The sequence below is a fragment of the Papaver somniferum genome, chromosome 8 (assembly GCF_003573695.1).
Source record: "Papaver somniferum cultivar HN1 chromosome 8, ASM357369v1, whole genome shotgun sequence".
NCBI lineage: Eukaryota > Viridiplantae > Streptophyta > Magnoliopsida > Ranunculales > Papaveraceae > Papaver > Papaver somniferum.
The window spans coordinates 50,779,330-50,801,784 of record NC_039365.1 but is presented as its reverse complement, the minus strand read 5'-3'; the positions used below and the strand labels follow the sequence as shown (position 1 = coordinate 50,801,784).

At 39.8% G+C, this 22,455-nt stretch overlaps 1 protein-coding gene and 1 long non-coding RNA gene across 8 annotated transcripts; one reads left to right on the top strand and one right to left on the bottom strand.

Moving 5' to 3' along the window:
• The first annotated feature begins 11,738 nt into the window (after nucleotides 1–11,738).
• LOC113305540 (histone deacetylase HDT2-like) lies at nucleotides 11,739–12,296 on the top strand. The gene has a single exon (XM_026554561.1). It carries the CDS (start codon nucleotides 11,739–11,741, stop codon nucleotides 12,294–12,296), a length of 558 nt encoding a protein of 185 aa, XP_026410346.1.
• Nucleotides 12,297–18,518: 6,222 nt separating this feature from the next.
• Nucleotides 18,519–22,210, bottom strand: LOC113304897. 7 transcript variants are annotated; one of them, XR_003338482.1, is made up of 10 exons: nucleotides 21,739–22,210; nucleotides 21,582–21,635; nucleotides 20,977–21,072; nucleotides 20,805–20,887; nucleotides 20,543–20,694; nucleotides 19,915–19,982; nucleotides 19,709–19,815; nucleotides 19,491–19,584; nucleotides 19,245–19,401; nucleotides 18,519–18,968 (listed from the first exon to the last, which is right to left on the bottom strand). It is a non-coding gene; the product is annotated as an uncharacterized LOC113304897 (long non-coding RNA). The 7 variants fall into 7 exon arrangements; XR_003338479.1 differs by having other exon boundaries at nucleotides 19,245–19,307; XR_003338477.1 differs by having other exon boundaries at nucleotides 19,245–19,584; nucleotides 20,977–21,184.
• Between the last annotated feature and the right edge of the window lie 245 nt (nucleotides 22,211–22,455).

Genomic DNA, 22,455 nt, shown 5'->3' with positions numbered 1-22,455 from the left:
TAGACGATTTTCCCTTTCTGATCACGACTTGCCACAAAGGTTCGCTCCCTCTTAGTGTGAATGTAGGTCGCGGCTTTACCAGATGAAGAAGAACGCCTTGTCTGCCAAGATGTATCGCGGGTCTTAGCCCTCAATGATGCGAGTTGGTCCTCCTCCTGAATTGATTCCCACGTGGGGAGTGGGATGCAATGAACTTTTTCTGATTCTTCCCGCGGAGCTTCTCTTGGTTCAAACAATTCCAATCCACATATCGGTGCATAAGGAGACAACGATGCAGGGATACAAATGACTTCTCTATTCAGCATAGTCTTCAGGCACTAGTGATACGTCGAAGGGACAATACTATTGTCATGAAGCCACGATCTCCCCAGTATCATATGGTAGTCTGGCTCCTTTTCTATGACTTCGAATTTCACCCTTGATTGGACGGTCCCTAAGATAAATTCAGATTGAGATACTTGACGTGTTGGTCTGGTTTCCTTCGAAGTTTGTCATCGTGGTAAGCTTTCGTACGATCTTTCCTGGGCGAACCTTGGCTGTCCTGAGAGTCTTGAGAGTAATCACACTCGAAGACGCTCCCGTGTCGATGAGGCCCTCTTGAACTCTGAATCCTTGATGCGTGCAGTAACATGTAAGGCCCGGTTGTGACCTTCCTCCGCCATCATGTCTTCTTCTGTAAATGTGACATTATTCACAGACATCTCTGGCGTTTTCGAGACTTCTGGACGCAAAGGAATTAAGTGCACATCCAGGGCTATGTAGTTTATCGCAGTAAATGTCTCCGCCCGTTGATTCTTCGAGAGGTGCAAAAGTTCGCATAAACTTTCCACTAGAGAATCTGCTTCCTGATCCACCGGCCTCTGGTTCTTAGTGAATCTACTGACTTGAGGAGGATCGTTGTGAGGATCAGTCCCCAGTGTAGAAATCTCGGTCACGGGAAAACCGCTCTTCTTTGATCAGGTCCGTGTTATTTGTTTGAATCCCCTGCACTCGTGCCAACTCGATCAATGTTGGGATTCTTCCAGCCGCGTCGTCAGACATACTGTTGGAAAGGGGAGCATCTTCGTTGGAGGAACTCCGACCGGGATTTGAAGTTGTTGGGGCTTCCCTAAGACCAACCATTTTGAAATCAGCCAAATGTAATTGGGTATGGAATAAATTGACTTCACAACCGAGAGATTAATCTCCCACTGTGGTTTCCAATTGTTTATGGGTAAAAACTACTTCTGCCGATTTTGGTAATTTTGGGGTGTGTAGATGAGAAATGAATTTAAACCCTAAATAAATGCACTGTACGGGAGTGCTTTCTGATTCGAGAGATCAATCTATACAATTCTGGCGTAAACCAAGAAATGGTCGTTCCAGACTTGCTTCGGTCACAAAGTGAAGGAGACGGGGTTGATCTTGGGGAGGGAAGCGAAGAAGGTGTTGAGATTGTGAAGGTGTTGGCTGTTTATGACTAGTATCAGAATATCGAACCGGCTTGCAATAATGTAAGCAATAAGCTCTAGATGTTTTCTGGATACGGATGACAACACTTGGTTTTTCTGTGTTCGTCCCCCTTGTTTGGAAATAGGTGAAGGACCTACTTATAGAAGTCATTGAGCGCAAACCTTCATCTCGTAGGAAGTGGAGGAAGTTGAGTGATGGAGTAGTAGAGTCGTGTGGGTGGTTGCACGATCATGTCTTAGCCCACTTCCCTCATCATCTTAACCGTCCATACCTCCTGACACGTTCTTGTGATGGCGTGTTGCACGCTGCACGCTGTAAATCTCCAGAACAATACCCCAGTAAATATCCCCCAGTTTGTGACATGCTTAATGTCTCGAATGAGTGGATCGTGGGACCCATAGGAAGTAGCATACGGTGCTAGGTTAAATAACTGAGTTATTTAAGAAATCGATATTCATAAAATATCGTGTATATTATATGCATGTAATGCATTCGAATATGATCAATATGTATGAAGCATCGTTGTTTTAAAGCTTAATGGAGTAAGTCGCGGATTAAGCGTCTTAAAATAGTAGCATGTTCAAACATCTTCAAGGGATCGTTTGAAGGCCGCATGGGCGTGCCATCCCTTGGCCGATCACTCCCTTTGGTAGAGTGGCGGACGGTGATCACCAAGGTACCTCATTGGCCGTTTAACTCTTAGCCTAAGCTTTCCGACCAAGCTGGCAAAGTTGGACGGACGAGATGATCTGCGGCACATGTTTGCGACCGTTGGATTTTAGGGTTTTAAAGAGGTGCGCAAGCATCACTCTTTAGCTTGACCGAAATCAAGCATGGGCAACGTTTTTGGTGGGACCGACCGGGCATCCATGTAGACGCTCTGCCGGTGTGTATGTCCGGACCTCTCCGTCTCATGAAGGCTCGATCTGGGCCACTCAATTTGGCTGGCAAAGATGAATGGTCGTGATCGATTTGCGACAGAAATCCATTGCCGCAAAGGATTTGGAAGCCGCATGACATGCCACTTTCGGGCGCGTGTTTCGAGGTGCCGACTCCTAGTCTGCCTAGGTCGGACGGCCACATGCAAAGGTGGGCCCCCCGTGATCACGTTGACACTCTCGGTACCTCTTAAGTCTATATATACACCTTCCATCCAAGCTGGCGAAGATGGATGGTCGTGATCAAACTACGACATGTATGCAACGCGCAAATGCTAATTAGGGTTTTTACACAGTCACGCACGCATGACTTTGGCCAAACGGTTTGGCAAGCCATGCTCCTCCTTTGGGGAGACCGACCGCGTGGGGGCCACGTTGTGCCGACGGTGAGCATATGTATACCTGCTCGATGGTCCTAGGCGTGATCTAAGCCATCCAAACATGTCGGCGAAGTTGGGTGGTTGTGATCGATTTAAGACGCTAGCGGAGTTTCCGCGACCCTTTAAGCATCATGCCAGCCACACTTGGAGCAAGCGTTTATTGCTCTATGGCTAAGCCGTGAGAGAGTCGGTCGGGTATGTGAGGAGGGGGCCCGCCAACGTATGTGTTGACTCTTCCTTGATCATTCGCGGGATGATCTAATCCGTCCAACCAGGCTGGTGAAGTTGTACGGTCATGATGGTTTTAAGACTGCTTTGAGCGGTCTTGCTCGTTCGAGCCTCCCCAAAGCAACGCGGCCATCCCTCTTTGGGGCCGGCGTTTGACAGGCATTAGGGGTGTAGTGTGTTGTTCGACCGGCTAGGGCGGAAGCGGGCCCGCCGGTGAACATCACGGTGATTACCTGCTCCAGTTAGGGTTCGCCTAGGCTAGTTAAATTATGCGTCCAACTTGCGTGGCCGTGATCGTTTCTGAGACTGACACGGACAGTCCAGATTTCCCTTCCAAAATTAAACATGCTCGATCGGGCTAATATAAGCGCGCCGACACAGGGTTCTCTTGGTTAGATAATGGTATGGCCTGTGGGTATTTCGTGCACACCTCACCATTGACACTTGGAGATTCGTGTTACTCTGCTGAGAGTAGACACTCAGTCGTCATGCCGCACCAATAATGAGTGTCCTGCTGAGAATAGCACAGGAAATACAAGGCAACTCATGCATCAATTAACAATGCTATAAATACACAGAATATTTGGGATTGTTGCTACATGCACCATTTTGAGTGAACTTTGTATATTTATTGAATTGCTTCAAATAAATAAAACGAGAGGATTTCTGCGCTCATCGTTTGTCAAATGGATTTACCCTTTGCAGGATGTCGGTACACCAAATATGGTTTTATAATGTTAGCCCTGAGCTAAAATCCACCATCAACAAGCGGTTATACTAAACATACATATTGGTAATCCAAAGATTTGCAATGAATAACAATAGCAATAAGCCTAGCGATTTCCCTTTCGATTCATAAAACAAGTTTATGAATTGTACTTCCTTTAAACAAATGTAAAACATTATTTCCTAGGACGAAATATTCACCCATACTCATACATAATCACAATAGCATTCATACGATTATGTCGATGTCTTATATACGAAGTTCAAAAGATAGATGTTATACTTCGTATTGTAATTCTTTAATACTATGTCTAACTTGAGTATAATCATTCACCGCTTCGCAGTTATGTTTTCAATATGCACGACTTGAAACATACGTTAGGAATAAAATAGTTCAAGTCAAATATTACTAACCTCAAGTGGAAGGATGATGTCGTCGTTGTAGTTCTTTACTTCTTCACATTCTTCAAGTCTTCACGTAATACTTGTAAGTCTCATATCCTAGTAACTTTCTATCTAACCTAAACGAAGTTGAATCTAGTATATAATCAAGTGACTCTTTAAATGAGTTTTGATTCACTAAAATATGACAACCAAACTTGACATACCAACGCTTGGTGGGTTCAACCGAGCTATGCTATAACACATTTCTTAGCAGATACTTCCTTTGGAGTAATTTTCTTCACGTAGTGTAATACCTTGTGAAAAGTAGAGAAGGACATAGAAGAAGATTTGCTCATTAAGATAGGGTTTTCCTTTTCAAGGAATTACACTGTTCTTAGGCTAGGAGAAGAGATGCGACCAGTTTCTCTTTTTAACCACGAATATTGTTCAGATCTGTTGAATGAGTCTCGATCAAACGTTTTTCTCTAATTGAATATTCTTTAACAATATCTTCAAGAACACTAATTTTTCATGATGTAGGGTAGTTTCTTGAACAAGGTTTTCGATATTGTTAGAGAAAGACTCAACAATACTATAGAGTTCCCTTTCTCGACCAAGAGACTTCTCGGGTTCATCAATGAGCTGAGTATGTTTTTCTTCAAGAGACTTTATTTTAGAATCTTGGAAATCAATAATCTCAGCAGATTTTTTTAAAGTTCTGGTGAACTCCATTTCAGCTTTTGACATAGTGTCAATTGTCTCATCAGAACGAGTGTTACCAGAATTTGATAGCAAAAAATTTCTACCTCGGGATTCAGAAGAATCATCTAAGGAGCTATCCTTGAAGTAAGCCCAAGACACTGGGTCGTGCTATCCCGCACGGCTTCTTATAACTCAATCATAAGCTAGCGGGTCAGCGGCCGTTGGATTCTCTTAGATTGGTATTTTGAAAGGAACCCCACTAGATTACAGCTGTAAACATTAATTAAAACACGGCCAAATACTTAAATTTGTTTAATATTTATTATGGAGTTCAATTTCTAAATTATTTTCTTACTTCCTCTTTCTGGGTCATCATTATTCCTTTTCTCTGGATTACTCTTTGTATGTCTTCTTCTGCTGCATCAAGGTGTTACCTAAATCTCCATTTTTAAAATAAGTGATACCCACTAAAAAACCCTTGAGATTAATAAGGAAAAAATCAAAATAGATTAAGATGGAATCTTAAATTCTAATTTTTGAGTATTCCTTCATTATTGTAAGTTTGATATTTTAGATGTAATTTTTTTTGGAGGAATTGGTTTGAACCATTTTAGATGTAATTAAGATATGGGTTTGATACAAAATTCAGTTCCACTTCTTTTCAATTACAAGTAAACACTAACTAATTAATTAATTTTGTATATGTAACGTTTATGTGTTTTTGTGGCTGTCCACGATTGTTGGTTGATCCAAACAAATTGATTTGTTGCATTTGAATATCTGTAATGATGCATGGATCCTAAGTTTATTCTTTCAATATAAACGTTCTGCTCCTGATTGATTGATTAATTGTTTACAAAGACCTTGAAAGTGGATTTTTCGCTTAAGGAAAAGAGTAGCTTGTGGTGGTTGTACTGCCCAAAGAAAATCAAACTGATACTGGTGATATACATATAGTTTTTGGTTTGTACTTCCACTTTATTATTATCAATAATAAAATCTCTAAAATCGAACTCATATTTGATTTCGGAAGTAGTTGTTGCTTCATCCAGTGGAAAATTGAAAATCTTATGATCCATTTAGAAATTCTCAGGAAAAAAGCCTGTGAAAGATAAAATACGGTTCGATTAATGGGGTTTAAAATTTTAAGGCCCTTTAATAAAAAATTAAAACATTAAGGGTTGTTCTGATCATTTCAAATTAAAGTAGAGAGTTTGTCACAGGTACATCATCATCGACGGCTATGAATAATTATGAATTATGATCGAAGGGTTCTAAACCCGCTAGCTTATAAATCCATCGTAAGGGACCGCGCGGGACAGCATTACCCCAAGACATTTGGCATAATCAAAAACTTTGGAAGACATTTTTATGTGCGTGATAATGAGACAATCTATCCACAGAAACCAGACTACTACAAACACAGACTTATGAGGTCTTAATGTGTTTGCCTGCTCTAATACCAATTAAAAAACCGGAGGTCTAACAACCTGTAGATGGGGGGAAATGGTTTGCTGGTTTTTATGGAACTGAGGAGACGACCGTGCGGAGGAGACTCCTTGAACCGAGCGAAATGTTTAACCTCACACATATGCACTGCAAGAAGGGAGTGCTTTAAGTTCGAGAGATCAATCTGTAGGACTCCGACCTAAACCAAGACAATGGACGTTCCATAGTCAATTCGGTCATAAGAGAGGATGGGTTGATCTATAGGAGGGAATCTAAAAAAAATTTGAGATCAATGGTGATCAAAGAATGTAAGTGTGTTGTGTATTCTGCGAGAAGAAAATAAAATAAGTTCTGATTGATTGAATTTGCTCTGTTGAGAGTAATTGCTCAGATGTTGAGTTCTTACTCTCTTGTTGTCGAGAGATTGTTCTTATTCTTTCAATCATAATTCAGAGACTTATTTATATTTCCAGAATTGTAAACACCTTGATCCCATGAAGTGTGACAGCTGCTGGAGTCAAAGAGTGTGGAAGTGGGAAATCGTGTCAAAACCAGTTGCTCATCGTTCGGAGACTTGGTTAATTTTCCACCCACTACTTTGCTAACTCCTCCAAATGATTGCACGACTTTCTCACATTCTCATCGTGTGTATGAACACACGTTCCGTAGACCGCCAGACCAAAACCCTAGTTAATATCCCCCTTATGACACAATTGACATCTCGTGATTGTGGAGTCAATTGCTGACTTTATGAGACGATGAGTCCTTGTATTGTTGAGTCGTGATTTGCAAATTTCTGAGACTCACGAATTAAACATGTCTGCTGAGACAAAGGTATAATTATGTTGATTGCCCATATGAGCAAATGTAGCTTGTTTGATAAACTGTTGAATATTAATAGCCAATATTCACGGTCTGAGAAAATGTTGCTCATTTGATGAATTATTGAATATTGATGGTTGAACCAATATTCACGGTCTGAGAAAATGTTGCTCGTTTGATGAATTATTGGTAGCAAGACCGAATAAAATATTAATTTAAAATACTGGTACCGAGTATAATTAATTAGAATGTTGACCATGGGATCAACGTAAAATTATTAGTGTTTGAATATGCTAAGAATTATGTTCTGCAGAGCTTTGGATGCCAAACCCTAATTTTGATCAATTGATGATTTATTGAAAATCAACCATAGAGTGAAGGAGGGACCGGCTACATAGGATGACGAGTCGACCATGTAACGCCCAGGTGCTCAAATGAGCAAAATACCAATGTCTCCTGAAGACCAGTTGGTGAAAAGATGATTAAATGCTGGTTTAATCATTTATTATAATGCTCGTGTGAGAGCTAGGTAGTAAAACCTGATTATGGAGAAATGAAGGACCGACCAAGGGTTCATGGGACCGGCTCTTGGTGGTCGTGGGACCAACTGATGGTTGTTTGAGCAAACTCCCAGTTGTTTGAGAAGAGTTTGGACCCAATATGAGCAATTGAGCAAATTAGGTCAAAATTATTAAAACATGTGGGACCGGCTATTTGCAAGCCCTAGGGACGGCCTTGGTCGATCAAGGAGACATGCCCGCGTCACCATAATGTTTGTGTCTCAGTCCTGAGAGTTTCAGTATTTTCTGGTGTGTGTTTGAGCAACATTTTGAGAAAATATGAAGAAATCAGGGATTTTGCTGAAATCGGGAAAACTTCAAGAGACGAAGGAATCATGAAGTGTGGGACCGTCTATGGACAAGGAATGTATGGTCGGCCAAAGAGCCCGTCCCAATGCACTTTTCCTAATTTGTAATATTTTTCATGATTTTAGGAAAATATCATAAAATCAAGGAGTTTGTTGAAACCAAGGAATTTGTTGAAATCAAGGAGTTTCCATGAGATGAGGGAAACATAAAAAATAATAATAATAAAATAAGGAGCGTATGGGACCGGCTAGGGAATGACCGGACATCTAGGGCTCGGTCCCACGAGTTTCCCTAATTTTATGTTATTTTTCATGACTTGAGGGAAATTTCATGAATTCAAGGAGTTTTTCATGAAACGAAGGATATTTGCTCAAATGAAGAGATTTTCATGAGATCAAGGAAAATAATAAAATATGAAATTGGGCGTGGGATTGGCCACGACACGATCGGTCGGCCGGTGGGCCCAGTCCCCTAGCGCCTTGATTAGTATTTTATTATTTATTATTTTCTTCTTATTTTGCATAGGTTCATCGTTCCTTCGTATTTTGGAATGCTCTTTTGTGCATTCAGGTGCTCGTTAGTGCATTATTGCTGAGTACACTTGCACCATTTTGGTCGGGGCTTACTCGATAGCTGCTCAGATGCCCGTACATCGAATATTTATTACTAACCCATGGAATTCTGCTGGGAAGAACCACGAATTGAAGTAACAAAATACTATAAATGATGTGAAATATTTTCCAGGGATTCAGTTAATGAATCTAATAATTTAGGAATAATTAATTGATAACTCTATACTAGTACGATTGTCTAGGAGCATTAATTATTCAGGTGATATCATCCTGCTGAAGCGTCACATTTATATAGTCAGGGAAAACATTGTTACATTATGAAGACATTATTGCTCTATACTAGCATGCATGTTGTCTAGGAACTGTCCAACCTTGCGATTCTACATAGAAGTGATTACTGAAATTGCTCAGTATTAATGAAATATGTTGTTGCCTCAGCTGAGAGACTACACATCTACGTATACTCTGAGAGACAGTATTCTCAGTCAGAGATTCTTGTGGCATGAGCTTTCATGCTTCAATGAGAGACATGAGCCTCAATACTCATCTGATTGCTGGATCAGGAGCATGCATAACTATGGATTTACAATTTTAACCATTGTCAAAAATCCACCATCTACATTAAGTCCCATACTTAGTGAGGGACAATCATGTTCCTCAGTTAGCACTGAATGGTGATTTTCCAGTTACGAACGAAAATAAGTAATTGAACTTAGTCATAATATAAGACGTTACCGGATTTTCGATTGTGTTATTGGACCACGGCTTGAACGAAGATCCCAGTGGCATGATAGAGCATCGTCTAATGAGCATAAATTTGTGTTGAACCGCTGATTTTGATGACGGGACCTTGGTCGCTTTAGGATTCATGGGCCGGCCCAAAACGGAAATCCTTTTGAAATTAGGTTTTGGAAATAAAAATTGATATAAAAGGGATTAATCTTTTTTTTTTTTTTGTATTTCACCTTCACACAACCGACCACCACCTTTATCCCTTCCTCACCCTCACACAACCGACCACCATCTTAAAAGGTGTGAACTTTTCACAAAACCGAAATAAACCCTCGTTTCAAAGAAAGACGATCATACGAAGGAAATTTTTTTTTTTGTGTGAAACCGTGACATATACCATAATATAATGCCATATATTTATTTAGTGAGTAAATAAAGGTTTTTTGAAAATTTTACATGAATTATTCACGTTAATCATTGTTTCGCAAAATCAAAACACTGGTTTTGACTAACCCTTGAAATTAGACAATTTATTTATGATGAAATATTGTATTGGTGTAAGTTTCATAGCTCAGTTGTGGATGTTCATATAATGAAAATTATGTTCATGATTTTATGAAAAATCAGGTTTTAATTTTCAAATGATAAAGCTTTGTTCGTTATTGCAGGTTGATGTAGTTTTGAAAGTGATAAGTAGAAGTTCGTTCAAAGACTTGTAAAGATTTGATTTCAGACTTAATTTTGATTTCACTTAATGTTACGAGAGACTGGGACTCAGGATTCCACCAATAAATTCATTCATGCGATTCATATATTTATTCTAGACAATTATAGCTCAAATAGAATATTGACTTTGTTTCTTAGCCAAGGTAGATTTTTGAAAAGCAACAACTGTAAATCTCAAGCATGGGATATCAAATGACTTAACCTAATTATAACCCATTAATTGAAATCACAACCGTTCAATAAAAACCATAAAACAATTAATAATCCATGCAAAAACTCATGAAAGAATTAAATATAATTACCACACGCATGAGATATGGCTTCCTCCGTCATCCCAGTGTTGGGGTTTAGCTCCTCATATTATTCACGTACTCAAAATAGTTGTTCATAGCTCAAATAGGTGAAAAACAAGAGAAAACTAATAAAGCAGACAGTCTGCAACGCTGAAACGATGTTACAAACAGCTGTTACAACAGGTTGAACTGTTACAGAGGAAAGATGACAAGCTTATGATATATGTTATCTATTATTGTTGAACAACGATACTTCTGTTATGCTGTTTGAAAAAGACTGCCTCTGCGACTTTCCTCGTCTGTCCAATGTTCTTCAGCTTCTCTTCTTCACCAGCAGTAGGTGAATATTCCTGCAACTTCACCTGTGCTTCTCAGTTTTGATTCTATCGACCCCAAACTCTCGATAATCCTCCTGGGACTCATATCAATCTTTTTTATACGTAACAGGGTCCAAAATCCCAAGAAATCTTCCACTTTCCTCCTCTAAAAGTCTCGGACTTTTGTTTCTCATTTTGTTCTCCTACATGTCTCTGCCTTGTTCAATTATTTCCTAAACTCCGTCTAGACTTGATAGAAATAATTCTTGGGGAATATCTTCTCCATACCTTCACGTACCTTCTATATATATCCGTTATTCCCAGAAATATTCTTTCCCTGTATAACTCTGAAGAAAATTTCCTATTCTTTCTAACACGTCATCTTCCATGTATATTCACAACAAATCAATCCCATTCCATACCAACAAAAATTCCACCAAATTCTCGTTCAAACCTCTTCCCGGTCCCACGTAACTACCGTCTTCCTCGTCACTCTGTTTTAGCCGTGATAACATGAAAACAAGCTATTTTTCCGACACTGACTTGATTACCTTCCCTGTTAGATACTAGCAGGCCCAAACCAACATGGTCCATTGAAAACCCACGAGAAAATCTCGTTCAAACACAAAACAGGGAAGTCCAAACTCTGTAATTCTTTTCCCGCCTAAATTCCACTTTCAAACCGAGAAGAAAATGTGGGGGTGCTTTTGTCCAGTTCGCTGGTGCTGATATAACTGGGGTATACCTAGAAATTGAGGGTGCAAATAGCAGTGAACCGCCCCTTATCTACTGGAGTACCCTTTATCCATTTGAGGGATGTCTTCAGTAATTTTCTCCGGAGAGTCCAAATACCACTTTTCGAGCCAATTTCTCCGCGCATGTTTATTTCTCCAAAAATACCTACAAAGACATAAAATACCAAAATAAGTACAAATATGGGTACTAACAAAATAGAAAATCGGGATCAAAATATCCATATAAATGCGTCTATCACAGGTTTCAAGGAACGAACTAATTTTGGAGTGCTAACTATTATATCACAATCACTATGCTAGTGGAATTATAAAGAGGTAAGAGTTAAGGATTACCATTTTTGAAGTGAATTTATTATCAGCATATCCGTGATTCTGTGCTCCTGGCTCCAGAAAATGGTGTCCTCCAGCAGTGATTATTCTTCCAGCTCTTCTGAGGAGGATTCGAGGATCCATGCGGCTAAAGCACGTGCCAACACTGATCATGCTAAAAGGATGATAAATAGCATGTCTCTTGATAGGCTGAAAGCTGCTCGTGACGAGCTCTTGGAGAGGAAAGAAAGGGAGGAGATACTTGCTGAGTATCGAGAGAAAAGGCGTAGAATCCAGCGGAAAACACAAGAAGCCGAGGAGAGGCTCCGATTCCGTCCTTATGGTGTACCCTCAGATTCAGATGCCGAAGAGGAAGAAGAGGAACTTGTATGGGATCTGACAGAACGCAAAAGTAAGCCATATCCGCCTCATAAGGAGATTGAGCGACTGGTCAAGGCTGATCTTCAGGCTGAGCATGATGAAGAAGACCTTTTGGATGCAATGTATGGCGATATCGAGGAAGAATTCCCTGATAATTCAGACAGTGATTCCGAGAGAGAGTCCGGAGAGGATTCTTCAGAGGATGAAAAGGATGATGATGATGGTGATGATGACGACGAATCGGATGACTCTAACGACTAGTCTTGCTCATAATCTTATTTAAACATTCAAATGTTTTTCTTAGTCTTCGTAGTAGACATCTTCTTTGATTATTTGAACAGCTTCACTTCAGAATTAAGATTTTTCTTTTGAATGAGAAAACCTTTTATTAATGCTGGTCCTTCTTGATTGAGTCAAACCAAATGAGTTAATGCACACACGCCAAAATCTATCATGATCCTTTTTGACTTGCCTTGGTGGTTTCCATCTACAAAATACTAGGATATGCCGCATGTGCTGAGAAAACATGCAACATACACAATGTTGTGTGGCTTTCTGACCATATCCAGCTTTGGTCAGTCCCCAGTACGTTATTTTCCTCTGCGTCTCCAGTATTGATCTTGTTTGAAACTTAGGGTTTCAGTAAAACTCGCAACTGAATTGATTATTCACAGAAGATAAGCACCTACCGTATCCCATATATATCTCCAGTACTTAGGGTTTAGCATTTACACAAATATTTCTTCCGTTCCTGAGTTAGTTTCATCGCGCGGAGATTATCATACCTTTCATCGCTATATCCAGTGGTAGTATGTCTTCTCTAAACGAACCTCAATCGAAGCATGAAGTAGAAGCGTCCGTCTCAGTAAGTTTTATATTTTCTTCATCTCCATTTGATCAGAGTTATTAATCATAGGAAAATGATTTGTTACAGGATAATCAGAAGAATCCGTCTTCTTCTCATAATTCGAGACCCAAGCGGACTGTTAGAGCCCCTGCCCGGTATAGATAAGCTCAATCGGAAGCCGGCACGTCTGTGAGTAATCCTATGACTTCTTGATTGAATCTCTACTCAACGGTTTATCCAATCTTCATCTGAAATTGAAAACTTATTTACCCTAGGTTGATGTACACGTTGTTGTTGATGCTAGAAAGAGGAGAAATGGGGAGTCTGTGGTCGTGGTTGACGATAGCAGCAATCGTGTTGACGAAGACTCTACTGATTCCGTGGAGGCTGTGGTTAGATCTCACGTTCATGAATATCCAATAGATGGACTCCCCTTTGAAGCTCCCATGACCAATACTTTCCCAAATAATGAGGTGGTCGGTGGATTCGTCATTCCCAAGTGTCACGTACCTCTGTATACTAAAATTTGGAAACGGTACAGACACATTGCTACGACGGAAATATGGAGAGGCTTTCTCCCAACCATTTTGACTATGGTTTCCGGGTTGTTACCGATCATTGAAGAGATGAACGAGATGAATTTACGAGATGTCAAGAATCATGAACTTCACAGGTGGTATGAAATGATTTCAAACTGTGAAACCTTGCGGTTCAACATATGCTGGCTTCGTCGTCGGCTAGAGATGATCAAAATTCACAGGGCGGCTGCTGCTGCTGATGCGATTTCCACCACAACTGCTTTCTTATAAGAGGAGAAGGCACTTGCTTTGGAATCAGCAAGAGTCGAGAAAGTTGTCCAGGATTTGAAAGTAAAGACCAAAAACTTTCATAAGAAACTTGACATGGCTGTTTTTAAGAATTACTCTCTGCTGGATGGTTTACTCTGAGTGAGCATTTATGATTGTTGCTTTCGAATAGGTTTAGGCTTTTTTCTTAGGTAGAATAATTGATCATGGTATGAAAGAATTTTTGTTCATTTATGAAATGTTTAATGAACAAAGGAGTATTTTGCATACTCTTTGGAGGAATATAAATTACATTTTGAGAAGAGAGTACGGCGAAGTTCTGATTGAACTTCTTGGTGTGGTATGGTAGGCCCATAAAGCCATAGGCAATTTTTCATGCCACGTTCGAGGATTATCATGAATTTTTCTGCTGAGAATTCGGATCAAAGTCTTGTTGGTACTCTCTGCTTGTCCGTTCCCTTGAGGATAGTATGGTGTGGAGAAAACTTGTTTGATGCCATATTCGTCGAACAATTCTGTCACATGTTTGTTGGCAAAATGAGTTCCATTATCAGTGATAATGTGGTTAGGAACGCCAAACCTGCATATTATGTGTTCCTTGATGAAAGCCGCGATCGTGACTCCAGTGGTGCTTCGAAGAGGGATAGCTTCAACCCACTTGGTAAAATACTCAGTCGCAGTAATGATGTACTCATGTTGTTTTGAAGACGCTGGATTGATTTTCCCTATGATATCCAGTCCCCAACTATAGAAAGGCCATGGACTATTCACAGAATTCAATGGGATAGAAGGAGTGTGGATGAGATTACCATGGATTTGGCATAGGTGGCATCTCTGAACATGTGCGGCTGCTACGTCTTCCATGGTCGGCCAATAATATTTCTCATGAATCTGGATAAATAGTTTCCTTTTTCCTTGATGTTCTTCGTCGTGCATTTCCTTTAAAATTGTTGGGATTTCGTGATCAGCTAAGCATCTCAGCAGGTTCCCACCAAAACTTTTGCGGTATAAGATTCCGTCAAGAAAGGCAAATCTTTTATCTCTCTGAATGAGTTTGACTGTTTCCTTCTTTTCCAATGGCATCTCATTATTACTTGATGTAAGGTTCCCTCCAGTCCCCAGTGTGGTGAACTTTCAAAGCTTCTAAGTGATGAAGAGGCGTCTGACAATTGGGAAAAGATCTTTGCAGAGTTCTTGACTGAGCTTCCATGGAAGGCCAATAGTATCCCATCCTTTGAAGCTTTCTGTAAAGTGTTACCACCAATGTCTGTCCGCAGATTTCTTCATGTATGCGTTTGAGTCGCTCGCCCACTTTTTCATTTCCGAGGCATCGTGTTAAAGACCCGTCAGGATTCCGATAGTATAATGCTCCATGAAGTAAGAAATAACTCTTTAGTTCCTTGATGCTGACTTTCCCTTCTGAGAGAGAATTGCTCAATTCGTGAATAATGGGTGCTCGCCAATCGTTTGTTTGAATGTCTTCGATTTGAGCAAGCCAGGTAGATGACACATCACGCCTTTGTACCATGATTGTTTTCTCCGCTCCTTCGAATTGCAGTTTAGAAGCGAGAGTCGCTAGACAGTCAGCATGCTTGTTGTTAGTTCGTCCAGTATGGACAATTGTGGTATCAGTAAAATGAGTTAAGATTCGCTTAGCTTCCGTTCTGAATGGTGCGAGTGTGATTTCTCTGAGAGAATGTGCTCCGTTAATTTGATTGACCAGTAGATTTGAATCTCCCCTTATCTCAAGGTGTGTTGCTCCTGCTTGCTTGGCCAGGGACAAACCTAATAAGAAAGCCTCATATTCTGCTGAATTGTTGGTGCGGTGAAAATCCAGTTTGAATGAATGTGAGAAGACTTCACCAGATGGAGACACTAGCACCACGTCCTCTCCTACGGTGTCGTTGCTAGGAGTGGCGGACCCATCAAAGTATAAGAGCCATGTCTCTTCTTTGATAACTAAGATCTCTGGAAACTCACCAGGTACATCTTCATGTAACGTTGTCGTATCTTCGCCTGGGAAAGCAGCAAACAAGTCGGCAACTGCTTGGCCTTTGATTGCTCTAGGCGGTACACAAGCTATGTCGAATTCTGACATCTGAAGTAGCCATTTCGCTGGTCTCCCTATCAAGGCTGGATTTGATAGTAAAAACTTTATAGGGTCAGCTTTGGAAACAATCATGACTCTGTTGGATAGCATATAGTGTATGAATTTCTGAATTGCATGCCCTAATGCTAGACATGCTCTCTCGGTTTTTGGGTATCTGAGTTGGGCATCTCTCATTGTACGGCTGAAGTAGTAGATCGGTCGTTCGATCCCTTCTTCGTCTTCTTGAGCAAGAAGTGCTCCAATAGCGACATCACTGTAAGCTGTATAAAGTATAAGTGGACGTCCCTGCACCGGAGATTTCATGACAACAGGTGATAATAGTATCTGCTGTATTTTCTGGAATGCTTCTTGTTGGATGGTTGTCCACGTAAAACTTGATCCTTTCTTCAGCAGAGGGGTGAATGAAGCAATGAGTTGAGTTAATCCATGAATGAAGCGTCAAATATAATTTACCTTGCCTATAAAACTTTGGAGTTCTTTCACAGTGCATGGAGGAGGCATGGTAGTAATAGCTTTCGTATTGTCTGGATCAACTTTAATTCCTTCTACAGTGATTAGGAATCCTAAAAAATTTCCGGAGGAAACACCAAATGCACATTTCAGAGGATTCATCTTTAATTTATATTCTCTTCATCTTTCAAAGACTTGTCTCAGAACTTCCCGGTGGGATGCTCGAGTCTTCGACTTCACCACCACGTCATCAACATAGTATTCCACCTGCTTGTGCATCATGTCGTGGAATATTGCAGTCATAGCTCGTTAAGTAGCACCTACATTCTTCAATCCAAAGGGCATCACAGTGTAGTGAAAATTTCCCATGGGAGTGCGAAATGCAGTTTTGTTGGCGTCGTGTTCGTACATCTTGATCTGGTTGTAGCCACTGTAACCATCCATGAATGAGAACATACCAAGACCACTGGTTGCATCAACGAGCATATCGATGTTGGGTAGGGGAAAATCATATTTTGGACAATATTTATTCAGATTCCTGAAATCAACACAACATCTGATTTGACCATTTTTCTTCTTGACAGGAACAACATTTGCCAGCCATGTTGGATGCTGAATGGGTTTGATAAACCCTGCTGCCAGTAGTTTCTGAATTTCGACTTTGATTTGCTCCTCAACTTCGGGTTTGAATTGCCTAGGAGACTGCTTGACAACTTTGGAGCCAGGAGTGATGTGCAGATGATGAGTAACCAATTTTTCGTCGAGTCCAGGCATCTCTTCGTATGTCCAAGAAAAGATATCCTGATATTATTTCAACAGACTTATCAGTCCCGCCTGCTCTTCTGGTGATAATGCAGAACTAATCAAGATTGGATTTGGATCATCCTCTGTCCCGATGTTGATCATTTCGAGGTCGTCAGTATTAGAATCAGTGTCATCTTGTAATTGTCGTGGAGCATCTTGAATCTCTTTATTAGGTGATTGTTCATTCTGATGTGATTATTCAGGGCGGGGCGATTTTTCATCGTTCTCCCCTGTTAATTGCTAATCTTTGCGCCGGCGGTATGTGCCCCTCCTTTCTGCGTCGTGACTGACTACGAAGTTGGATCCCGACGTTGTGGTATGATCTTTACAGCGCTTGACTGGTGTGATTATTCAGGGCGGGGCGATTTTGATGTGATTATTCAGGGCGGGGCGATTTTTCATCGTTCTCCCCTGTTAATTGCTAATCTTTGCGCCGGCGGTATGTGCCCCTCCTTTCTGCGTCGTGACTGACTACGAAGTTGGATCCCGACGTTGTGGTATGATCTTTACAGCGCTTGACTGGTGCAACAGATGACTTGATCGGTTTAGTACCTGAAGACGATGGTTTGTCAGCAGCTTTTTCAATGGATTCCCATCTCGGGAGTGAAGTGCTGTAAATCTTCCTGGGAGGTTCAGGGATGTCTTTTTCAGATTCAAGGAATTCAGCGTCCCAGACCGTAGATGATGAAGCTGCAATACGAACAATCTTGTTATTGAGCAGAGCTTTCATGCATTGATGATATGTTGAAGGAACCACTTTATTGTCATGGAGACACGGTCTTCCAAGTATCATGTGGTAATCAGGCTCTTGTTCGATCACGTGAAATTTGGCCTTTGATTGAATAGGCCTACCCTCAGGTATATGTATGCATATCCATATGTATGGATCTGGCTTCCTTCAAATCCCGTCATCAAGATGGGATGGCGAACAATTTTTCTCTGTGGGAACTTGGCTGCTTTGAGAGTTTTCATGGTAATAATATTTGTAGAAGCGCCTGTATCAACGAGAGCCCTCTTGAATTCAGAGTCTTTGATAAAACCTGTCACGTACAAGGCTCGGTTATGGCCTTCATCTGCCATGCGGTCTTCTTTTCCAAAGGTGACATAGTTGATCGAGTGCTCAGACATAATAGAAATTTCTTCGACTGCTGGAGACAATGAAGCTACTTTCACATCAGATGATATTTGGTTGAGTGCGGCAAACGTGTCTTTACGCTGCTCCCTGGAAAAGTGTAAGAGTTCACACTACACCATTTCCAGGATTTTGTCACAGGCTATAGCTGTTACTTATTGAATTTGTAATATAACCTGTTATAAATAGGCCGTTATAAATAATTGTGATGTTGTTTTGTAACGGTTTTATCTGTGACAAGATCCAGATACAGTCACATATAGAAAGCGTTACAATAGTTAATAGTCACAATTAACCTAATTTTAGGATTGCGACACGTGGCTCATTTGTCTCGATAATTGTAACAGTTTAGGTGTGAGTATATTATTGCAACGATTCGTTTGAGGACACGTGTCTTTCTGTAGTAACGGTTACAGTAACACCTATAAGTGTTACCTATTGCTTGTAACAAAATTTTAGTCACACGTGTCATCCTCCTATATGAGCACTCAGATGATGACACGTGTTCTTTTTAACTAACACTTTTTGTAACGATTATAACGGACCTGGGCTTCCAGTTTACAGGCCTGCGACACAATTTATCCTACAAAACAGGCCTGCAAAGTACAATGAAACCTGATATAGACTCCATGGACTAAGAATGGAGAAACCTATGGAAATTTCACATTTTAATTTTCTTTCTCCAAGATAACAAGTAGTTATCCAACTCTTCCAGGATGCTTTGCCAGTGAGCAGCTGCATTTGAGCGTGATCCTACCAGACTTGCGAAAGATATTCTAGGAGCCTGTGTTAAAATTCAAAGAATGATTAAACACCCTAGTTTGTTGTACTCATCATCACCTATATAATATGAGTAACACGTAGGCAGGTGTATCACAAAACACTAAATTATGTAAATCATTTCCTGCAAGAAGCCAGAAAAATATCATTCACTTATTCACTATAAAACTCACCTAATCCAGTAAATACTCCATAGATACAAGATGTACCAAAATTCCAATAAGTAAGGAAGCTTAAAACAAGACAAAACCTTTAAAAGGTACAAAATTGAAGCACTTACAGCTTTCTCACGAGAGTTCAATATGAAATCCACGGCGAGATGATTGAAGAAACGATGGATTCACTTCTTACAGAGAAAAGAAAAATTAAAAGCCAATTAAATCAAGATACAAGTAAAACTGACCTAAGCAATAACCGATAAATCATGGATTCACTTCCTACAGAGAAAAGATAAATTAAAAGCCAATTAAATCAAGATACAAGTAAAACTGAACTAAACAATAACCGATAATAAACCTAGTCCGACCTGAGTAGAAGAGGAAACGAATCGAGAAATCGTGGAGGCTTTGTTATGCAAAAACGCGATGGCTGAACCCCGAGGAATATACTGATTTAGATTTCTGAAAAAGGGAAAGGGAAAGAAAATAAGAGGATTGGATGAGAAGTAAAAGACGATGATTAATGATGTACTTCAAAAAAATGTTAAACGTAACAGTGTAAAGGATAAATTATAATTAACCTCACCTTATAGAAAACAGGATAAACTCGTGTTACTCCGACGAGTGTCCTGGGCACTAGACCACCATCACCTTTGATACACCTAAAAGGCAAGGGAGGTCCAAATTCCTTACCTAGAAAAATAGATGAAGGAGCAATAAAATTAGATAAAACTGAAATGCATTGGCATACATGGGAATAACAATACTAGCAGGAATGTGATCAGTGCTTACAGAACCCCAATCGAGCAGCCGAGTATGTCCCATTTATGTTTAAGAGTACAACTAACTGTTTTAGATGCCTGAAAAGGGAAAGGAATAGCAAATGATAAATAAACGAAACTACAAGAGGATAGTTACATTACAACTTGAACAACTAAAAGCCAACACTCACCTCTAAGAGGTGAAGCTGCCAAATGCAAAAACAAAACAAAAAAGACGGATATCTACATCTACCTTAGTTATCGTACTACCCCCATTCGGCAAAATTGTTGCCAACTGCCTAATGGAAAAAACAAAAAAAAAAAACAAATGCTGATACGCAGTTGAAGTCCAACCACATAGTTGCTAAGGAACTGAATATGTTTCAAAACTAAGCATTTTCAGGTTATGGTCTAACTAGCTAACTTCTAACAAATTTGAGAATGCTCAGGTTCCAACCATAGCCGTAAGATAAACAACGTCCAAGGGATAACACATTCTTGAATGTCAAAAACCTCTAGAGGAGAAATATCACTTGAAAGAAAGAAAAAATGTCCACCAAAATCCAGACTTGCTAATTGGCAATGTGACCAAGATATGTATATGTAAATACAATTACTCTGCTTTAGATATATATAAATTGAGTACAAATTGAGCTTACCCCGAAGCTGTTGTGTTTGAGAACCCCCAAAATCAAATTCATCATGCTTGAGAACCCCCAAAATCAAGCCTAGGTCCTCCAGGATGGAAACTGGTCATACCTGATGGAGGAAGTGCCATTGCACCAGGTGCTCGCATTTGAGCAAAATGAGCCTGCAAAATATAATAGAATCAACGCATCAGGGTCAGATCCAAAAAAACTCGCTCTTAAAAATAAAAATACCTCCTCCTCACATTAATAATTCGAGGTAGCAGTAGATTACCTGCAGCCTAGGTCTCATTTGCACTGAGCCACAACAACATAAAGAAGTTTCCGACCTATCATCTTCCCATTTACTTCAGTCACCTACAGAATTGTTTCACCATGGGATAGAAATCTCAAAAGCACTACGTAATTGTAAAGAAAAAAGGAAAGAAAATGCCATAACAACTTACAGCTCTAGCAGCTTCCTCAGGGGTGGAGAATGCAACAAAACCAGATCCCGTACTCACTCCTCTGATCACGCATCTCCATTACCAACCCCAATACTACTACAAATCATCACCACCACCACCATCGTTAGTATCATACTATAACAAATCACAAGCACCACCATCTCTATTACCTATAAATGACAATCAAAAGCACCACCATCTCCATTACCTGGAAAGAATAATCAAATTAGTACTAAAAGAAGAAGCCTTTGACGATCAAATATAACCTAGTTTACAAATTATGAACAAATGATAATAATGAACAACAAAACATAATCGGAGATATTCTAAATTATATACAGGACTTCTCCCAATTTTAAAAAAATTATAAACCCAACATCGAAATCATTAAGAAACCCATACAATTATGTTGGAACAATAAAAACTTTCAAACCCATCAGCATAAATAATCTAAGCAAGAACCCTGAAACTTAATAAAAATATTCCGGATTTAATCACAACACAAAAGTAAAACCAATTGACTTCTAATAACTTCATCAACAAAAAATCTTATTACTTCTATAACTTCGTTAACAAAAAATTGAAAAACGAGGGAGAAGTTATACCTGAGGATCTTCAACAAATGCAAGTGCAGATGTTGAATGTTCTTCTACTGATCGCTAGAACAAAAAAACAAATGATACTTAAAACCCTATCCACAAAATCAAACCCTACCTTAAACACTGAAAAATAGAGAAAATAAATTGCAAACTGTAACTTTACCTGATAATGTTTGTAGAAAATCAAACCAAATGTAAATAATTTTCTATCAAATCAAAAGAAACCCTAACAAAACCCCCAAATCAAAACTCTAATTTCAATCCAAATCTTAAGAGAACTTGAGATCTACTAGGTTCCATTAAAAATAGGGTATCTATCTCCAATGAAATTAGAGTATTGATTTAAGGGGTATATAGATCACGGTTTCGTGTCTCTGATTTGGAGGAGGGAGATGAAGAAGATGGAGAAAAGAGCAGCGTTCTAGTAAGGTTGAGCATATGGGTTTATTGCTTCCACTTAGGTTTGTTGTTGATTCTGAAAACTCAACATTTGTGAAGTAGATCGAGAGTAATAAATCTACTTCGATTTAGTGTGCTAGGGTTTTAGTCGAAATCGAAAGAGAGGAAGATGGGGTGAGTTGTTAGGGTTTCAGTCGACGAGTCGCGGGAGGTGGAATGAGGGAGGCGGAGATGGATTTAGATTTAGGTTTTTAATTTTAATTTTCTCTCTCTTCTAGAGATATAAATAGAAAACCCTTGTTACTGTGGAGCAGAGCTGGACGATCAGTGTTTTCAACACCCGTCTGATTGGTTTCAGAAGATTCTTACCACACGTTACAAACCTCAGAAGTATTGACACGGACACGGGGACCGGAAAAATCCAAAATCATCAGGACACGGACACGTTTATATATATATATATATATATATATATATATAT